The sequence below is a fragment of the Chrysochloris asiatica genome, unplaced genomic scaffold, assembly GCF_000296735.1.
Source record: "Chrysochloris asiatica unplaced genomic scaffold, ChrAsi1.0 scaffold00094, whole genome shotgun sequence".
Taxonomy (NCBI): domain Eukaryota; kingdom Metazoa; phylum Chordata; class Mammalia; order Afrosoricida; family Chrysochloridae; genus Chrysochloris; species Chrysochloris asiatica.
In genome coordinates this window covers 800860-808959 of record NW_006408612.1, presented here as the reverse complement: position 1 = coordinate 808959, position 8100 = coordinate 800860, and the positions used below count along the sequence as shown (strand labels likewise).

General features: G+C 42.2%; 1 protein-coding gene across 1 annotated transcript in view; it reads right to left on the bottom strand.

Annotated features, from left to right (window-relative positions):
* The window catches only part of GAD1 (glutamate decarboxylase 1 (brain, 67kDa)), a 61118-nt gene that overhangs the window by 18752 nt on the left and 34266 nt on the right, over positions 1–8100 (bottom strand). Inside the window, exons 12-14 of the mRNA XM_006866618.1 lie at positions 7538–7602; positions 3438–3516; positions 2015–2164 (exon numbers count right to left, since the gene is read on the bottom strand). Coding sequence (XP_006866680.1) covers positions 2015–2164; positions 3438–3516; positions 7538–7602 — 294 coding nt within the window. The remainder of the gene's footprint in view (positions 1–2014; positions 2165–3437; positions 3517–7537; positions 7603–8100) is intronic.

Below are 8100 nucleotides of genomic sequence, written 5' to 3'. Positions count from 1 at the left end.
GAGTTTAGAAATTAAGACTGAGTGATAGGAAACTTTTTCTTATAGCAATTTGGCAGAGCAGTTTTATGTCAACTGAATTTAATTAAAAATTGGGGTAGCATTTTGTATGGATGTTTATTTCATTTTTACAGCAATTCATTTTTATTCTATTGCACATTATAGGTTAAAAGACAGCCAAACTGTTCTTCACTGCGGATACTTTGAGAAACACTGCTTTAGAATGTACCTTTCCCAGTAATAAATCTGGTCAAATATTTCCTACTCTTTCCAAGACAGGTTGCCAGCCTTCCACTAAACACAGTATTATCCCTTTTTGGTGACAGGCAGGCAGCAGATGGGTAAGCCATTGGTCTTAGCACATGCCCTGAGCTTGCAATAGCTCCAACTAATGACAAATTGGTTGAGGATGAGTTTCAAAAGCCAGCATGACTGATTAATTACAGCAGCATGAGCGTTATTGAGTGGGTTGGGTGTTAACAAGAGCAGATGCACAAGGCTGGCTTGTAGATTGTTAACGGACCTGGAAAGGGTACAACACTGGTAAAGCGAGTGCTGCCCCAAGTTAGTATCACTGCTGACAATACACCATGGCCAGTCCCCTGGAGAATGAAGTCCACATCATAGTCCCAGTCAGCAACCAACATACTATGAGCCAAGCCTTCCTGAGACAGGTCATATGGTCACTATATTTCAAAACACTAGGGCTCTCCTAGCTAAGTGGATTGAGTTTTTCTCATTGAAATTTATGACTTTTTATGTTTGAGAGTCCCTGAGGGTGCAAATGGTTAATGCAGTCAGCTGCGAATGAAAAGATTGGTGGTTGGAATCCACTCAGCGATATTTCCAAAAAACAATGCCAACCATTGGAAATCATATGGAACACAGTTCAAGTCTGACACACATAGGTCAATGTGAGTTGTTAATGCAGTGGTAACTGGTTTTATATCTTTAAAATAGCTCTGTAGGATAAGCAATGGACTGCTAACATACGTCAGTGGTTTGAATCTACTAGTTGCTCCATAGAAGAGGAAGCTTTCTGTTCTGACAAAATTTACAAAAACTCTATACAGGCTTGCTGTGAATTAGAAATGACTCTACTTAACAACAACATGATTACTCTATGGTAGAATAAAATTCAGACTATTTCTAAATAAAAATAAATTTATTTAATGATAGAAACACTAATAATCAATTAAATTTTTCCTGCAAAAGAAATATCAAATGAGCTAGATAATTCTCTGGAAAACTTCGTGATTTGCTATTGGGTAGATACAATATTAAATGTGGACATGATTAGAATTCATTTATAGAAGGTAAATAAAACCAATACATGTGATGTAATTTGTGAACTCAAAACTGCCTTCATTCAATGGAAGAAAAATGGAAACAAACAGGTAAATGATTATTCTTCACCCACATTTGAGGGAAATCCCAAATGGCTGGCCTTTTTTCTAGACATAGTAATAGAATCCCAAAGGTCTAATGATGAATGTAGAGACAGCATGCTTCAGCCTAGTGGGAGGATTTCTCAGAATAAAGTGTGCATTTTGCAGAAGTGTGTATAAAAAGTACAAATAATGGGAAAGTGATTTAAATAGAACTTAAAACTATCATATGTAGTCCATGATTAGAGGCCTTGTAAAGGAATTCAGGATTCTCCTCAGAAAAATGCAGTAATTTTATCTTTTATCTCCTTTTCTACCCCTGCAATAAGTAATCTCAGCATCTCTAAGGATTGATATGGAAATCCTTCTCTTGGCATAAATTTGGTTGTGATATGAGCAAGCTATAAGAAAACTTCATGATAATTGATGAGCCTGAATGGAAGGCAGGGGTATTTGAAGTAAGGAATAAAGCTATTCCATTCACACAAAAAAGAAAATGTAGTTAACTCAATTATCTAGATATTGATTACACACAAAGTGAATTATCTGTGATTCATTGTTGCCTTTGTTGCCAGCTGGCCTGAGCAAATTACATTTCGGCTCTATTTGCTGAAATCCCATCTTCATACCTTTGCTTTCCACATCAACCAGAACTTGAAGATGTCCACGTGGCGGCCACACTGAATCGCCTTGTCTCCAGTGTCATAGGAAACATCATACTGCTTGTCTGGTTGGAAGAGGTATCCTGCACACATCTGGTTACAGCCTTGGAGCAGACCCTATCACAGAACGAGATAAGGGGACATCTGTATGCACAGTTCAGAGAGGTGGGTTGCTTTGAATCATGGCTGGCTGTGCAAGTACCTGGAAGGATGGACTTGGGGTCACATGCAACAATTCTAGTGTTCTTTAGGAGGCCTGCTCTGGTATCCCCTCTAAACTCACTTCTGGAAGAGAAACCCTCTGTCCATTCCCTTCTGTCACTCTGATTAGAAAATGATCTTTTGTCTCAGATGCTTCAAAACAAGGGCCTTTGGGAGTGGGTGTAGGTGTTTGGGATTATTGCTATAGCACCCAGTGACAGGGGTTCAGGCAATAAAGTCTGTGTTGGGAGGGACAGCTTCATGCTGTGAAGAATTCTCTCCTGGAAAAGGCAGTCCCAGTAAGTCTTCTCATCTTTCTTGGGATTTCCTATAAAGTTAATAGGGAATCTATTTATGGGTGGAGGGCACGCTGGATTGGTGGCCCTGGTTTGATTCCAAGCTAGTGCCCCTCAAGCTCAGCTACCACTGTCTGGCAGTGGTGTTGTTAAATTTTGCTCAACAGGTTTCAGCAGTTTCCAGACTAAGAGGAATTTCCAACAAATCAACCAGTGACAGCCCTCTGGATCACAAACGGTCTGAGCCCTTTGTATATGGGATCAACATGAGTCAACTCCCAGAAACTAACAGCAACTTATGTGTGGAATAAACAGAATGCAGGTTCTGTCTTCTCCAGGCTGCAGACAGATTTCTTTGGAATGCTGCAGTCTGTAAAAGCTTATCCAGGGCATTAGAGGGCAGGGTCCAATTTTTAGCTATTAAAGAAGGGAAAATAGCATGAATCCCATTTGCAGAAGCTTTCTGTTCAACAGTCATTTTTATCCTAATTTGATATTCGTAGTAGTTGTTCTATCATAAGTTCATGATAAGAACTAGAAGAATGCTCAGTGATCACTATTTCTTCCCACGGAGTTTGAAAGTTGGTGTCTCACCAAACCTCTTCCACTTTTGTGTGTGTAAACCTGAAGGAACATTCAATTATGTAATTCCCTTAAAGTTTCTGCCACGGATAGGACCTGAGTACTGAACAGGAAAGAAAGGCAGCAGACAGCAATAGTCAAAAGAAGGCACTAGGCTAACAGGCAACAGTAAGAAAGAACAGCCATACAATGGGGCTGCCAGGCTTATAAGTTTCTCAGCAATGACAGACACAAGAGGTCCTGAGCTCTCGCTTCCGGTGCCTTCTAAAGGGTGTACAGGAGACCAGTTTCTCTCTGGAGAGAATATAGACCTTTTCCTTGACAAGAATGGCCGAGCACTGTAACAGCACACCCATCATCTTGTGAGGGTTCCAGGTGACAGAGTTGGCCCTGAAAAAAGGATATTGAGACTGTAAGGAGAAGGTAAAGGAGTCAGAACGAGGCAACTATATCCTGAGGAAACCACTGCCCACCTCAGTCAGTAAACGTTTTCAATGCCAACTCTCCTGGTGTGGCACTGTGGGATAAAACACTGGACCACAAGGTTGGTGGTGCAAACTCACCAGCCGCTCCTCAGAAACCCTATACCGGAGCACTATGAGTCGGAACCAATTCGATGGCACTTAACAAATACAACAACACTCTCCTAAATACTCTCATCGAGTACTCAACCAATATTTTGTAAGCAGCTTCAAGGTCTTACCAAGTTGCAAACTGCCTCTTCCAAATAATTGCTATTATAATAGCTAATACTGATGAAGAACTTCTATGGCCTACTGTTCTGAAAACTTTACAGGGATTTTACTTTACTTTATATGGGTCTGCTATGAGTCAGAATCACCTCAATGGGCAATGGGTTGCATTCTTCTTCTAAGGAGCCCTGGTGTCATTGTAGGATAAGCACTGGAATGCTAACTGCAAAGTTGGCAGTTTGACCAGCTCCTCCATGGGAGAAAGAGGAGGCTTTCTGCTCCTGTAAAGATTTACAGGACTCCTGGTGTGGCGCTGTAAGATCAACACTGGACTGTGAGCCACAAGGTCAGCAGTTCAAACCTGCCAGCTGCTCCTCAGAAACCCTATACAGAGTCGCTATGAATTGGAACTGACTCAATGGCACTTAACAACAACAACATAGATTGACAGCCTCTGAAATCCTACGCAGGGTCACTGTGAGTCAGAAGACTCGGTGACAGTGGTTTGGATTTGGTTCTTCCTATAGCAAACCCTTGCTGTGAGTTTTTAATCTCATCATCTTTCAAAGGCCCTTTAAAGGGAAAATAATTTAGTGAATTTGTGACTACAGGGTGTCTCAAGGAGAAAAGAGGGAAGCCTGAAATATTTCCCCACTTAGTGCACAATGAAGAAAATCTTTGTGAAAGAGACTCGTAAAAAGTGCCAAGAAAACTTGACTAAATGCTTATCTCATTTAAAAAGTGTCAGTGTTGAGCCATATTTAAAAGGTAGCGGATGCAATCCATTTTCTCATTGAGTCATTAAAAAATTATATTTAGAGCTCATAAAATGTTCTAAATGGTTTTCTGACTGTCCTAAAAGTCTGAAGTAAATGATTCTTTGCTGCTTCAAATGGAAAGTAATAAGACATGATATGGATTCAGTTTTCCTTAGGAGATCTGTGTACTTTAAAATGTTAGAAAAGAAAAAGTCTAGGGCAAAACAAATTCAAGTTTTACCAGGCTCAATGGTAGACAATGAAAACTGCTTGGAAAATCTAAAATACAGTTTGGACTGGCTCACCTACATTTAATATACTTGTATTTCCCTCCAATTTATAGGGTCAGGTAGCTTTGCTTCCAAGACCCACCATAACGCTGGCTTTTCAAAACAGAAACTGAAGGGAGGAGGAGCAGGAGAGATAACAAAAGCCAGAGTTCATGCTACAAGAAAAGCCACCAATGTACTTTCTCTGATGCCTGCTTGCTGTCCACCTCTCTGACCTGGGTCCATTCTTACCCCTGTCACTTTGCTCCAGCCACACTGGCCTCTTTAATGGTCCCCCAGTTTGCCAAGAGCACTCCTGCCTCAGGGCCTTTGCACTTGCTAGTCCAACTGCTGAGAATGCTCTTCCCAAGATCTTTGTGATTTCTCTCTTTAACCCAGTATTTGCAGAAACTTCACCTCCACAGAAAGGTTTCTGGCCACCCTATCTAAAATAGTATGCCTCGTTACTCTCTGTTACCTGTGGTTGTGAGTGGTCTAGTTGATTCTGACTCATAGCAACCCTCTATGACAAGAGTAGAAGTGCCCCATAGGATTTCTTATGCTCCGGTAGTGTAGTAGTTATGAATCGGGTTATGAATCTCAAGGTCAGCAGTTTGAAACTACCAGCTATTTCGTGGGAGAAAGATGAGGGTTTCTGCTCCCATAAAGATTTACAGCTTCAGAAACCTTGTACAGAGTCACTATGAGTCAGATCCGACTCCAGGGCACACTACAACCACCACCAGTCTTTACAAGGGAGTCCTGGTGTGGTGCCATAGGATAAGCACTTGACTTCAAGGTCATTTTGAACCACAAGGTCAAAGGTTCAAACTTACAAGCCGTTCCTCGGAAACCCTAAACAGGGTCATTATGAGTCAGAACCAACTCGACAGCACTTAACGCCAACAACAACACTCTTTATAGGACAGATCAATAGGTATTTTTCTCCCAAGGAGTACTGGTAGGTTCAAACCAACAATCTTTGGTTAGCAGCTAAGTTCTTAACCATTGCACCACCAGGACACTTTCATTGTTACCTCTTTTATTTTTCTTTACTATGTGTCAGGCTGCTGCTAACCTCAAGGTCAGCAGTTTGAAACTACCAGTCGTTCTGAGAAAGAAAGATGAGGCTTTCTGCTCCCATAAAGATTTACAGCCTCGGAAACCCTATACAGAGTCTCTATCAGTTGGAACCGACTCCATGGCACACCACCACCACCACCATCCTGTGACAGATTTGATATATATGCATATGGTTGATTGAATACTGTGGAGTCAGTCCTGACTCATAGAGACCCTGTATGGGGTTTCTAAAGAGCAGCTGCTGAGTTTGAACCGCCAACCTTGCAGTTCAAACCAAACTTGCAGTCCAGTGCTTTATCCCACAGTGCCATACCAGGACACATTCTCTCTATATAGATATAGATGTATGGAGTGTGGACTTTGCTGGATTGCAAAGGCAGTTTGAACTTCAAGGTCAGCATTTCAAACTCACCAGTTGCTCCTTGGAAACCCTATACAACAAGGTCACTATGAGTCGGAACTGACTCGAAGGCACTTAACAACATCATGTGTCCTCCATTGGACTGATAACCACAAGGTTCGGAATTCAAACCCACCAGCCACTCCTCAGAAACTCTGTACAGGGTTGCTATGAGTTGGAACCGACTCATCGGCCGCTTAACAACATCAATGCGCCCTTAGCAAACTGATTAAACCTTCAAATTCCTGCATTTGTTACTTTCTCTTCTCTCCAAACAGGGCACCTTGCAGTTAATTCTATTGTTAGTCTTATCACATGGTGTTTTAACTGCTCACTTGTCTTTCTTTCTCAATTAGGAATTAAAAATTGAGAACTCATTGACCAAACCCAGACCCAAACTCACTGCCATCATGTCTCATTGATGTATAAGGTTTCTGAGGCTGTGACTCGTTAAGGGAGCTGAAAGCCTCATCATTCTCATGCCAAGCAGCTGGTAGGTTTGAACTACTGCCCTGTGGTTATCAGTCCAGTGCTTATCCTACAGGGCCACCAGGACTCATTTAATGACTGGGAAATCAAATCGTGTTCAGTGGTAGAACTGTCAGCTTCCATGCAGAGGACCTAGATTCAGCTCCTAGCCAATGTGCTTCATGAACAGCTACCACTCTCCTATCAGTGGAAGCTTGCATACTGCTAGGATGCTTCCAGACCAAGACAGGCTAGGAAGACAGGGCTGGTGATGTAGTTCCAAAAATCAGCCATTGAAAACTCTGGATTACAGCGATCTGATCTGCAACAGATCATGGGGATGGCGTGCAGGATCAAGCAGCATTTTGTTTTGTCGTGCATGGGGTCACGACTTGGGACTTAATCCAAGGCAGGTAACAACAACAATACGCTTACAACGCATGCTCAATAGATGCCTGTTGAGAGTTGTTGTTAAGTACCATGGAGTCAGTTCTGATCCATAGTGACCCTGTATAGGGTTTCCAAGGAACACCTGGTCAGCTTGAACCACTGACCTTGTGGTTCAAACTGACTTTGCAGTTCAGCACATTAACCCACAGTGCCACACCAGGACTCCCTGTTGAAAGTACTCAGATAGAAATAAGATGTTGGGAATCAAGGGCAGGTTAGCATTCCAATGCCCAACATCACAATATGTTTACTGGAATGGAAGGAAGGAGGCCAGCAAACTCTATCCCATACCTTTCTATGCCACTGAGTTTATGGCGGTGCTTCCGGGACATGAGCAGTCCCCCACCCCAGGCGGCCTATGAGGACAGAGAAAGGAGAGGAGAGGAATTTTAAGACCCTAAAACCAGTTACTCTGCACTGCTAGAAAAACACAAGAGAGAATGTAAAAGGTACGTAAACTATAAAAGAATGCAAAATTTTCTCTGACAAAATGAACCCACATTAATGTTCAACCGTTGGCAGTTATAATGATTCATCTCTCATCATTTTTGTTTTGTTTTTTTCAAAATTTCTCTGAGGTTAGTGTTAGCATAGCTGTGTGAGTGCTTCCGGTGAATTAGGTCTGAGCCTGCGGGCCCAGGAACCAGAAGCCCAAAGTTCCCTTTTGAAAGTCAGACTCGATATGCTCCCAGGCAGCCAAAGGACTGGACCCTGACAGCTGCCTCTTCCTAGCCTAGAATCCTAAAAAACCTCAGAACACAACCCCTGATGGCCTTGGAGGGTCTCATGATTGACAGGAGAGTGAGGGGTTTTTGTGAGTACTATGTGGCATCCTTACTGAAGAGCTTGGGATG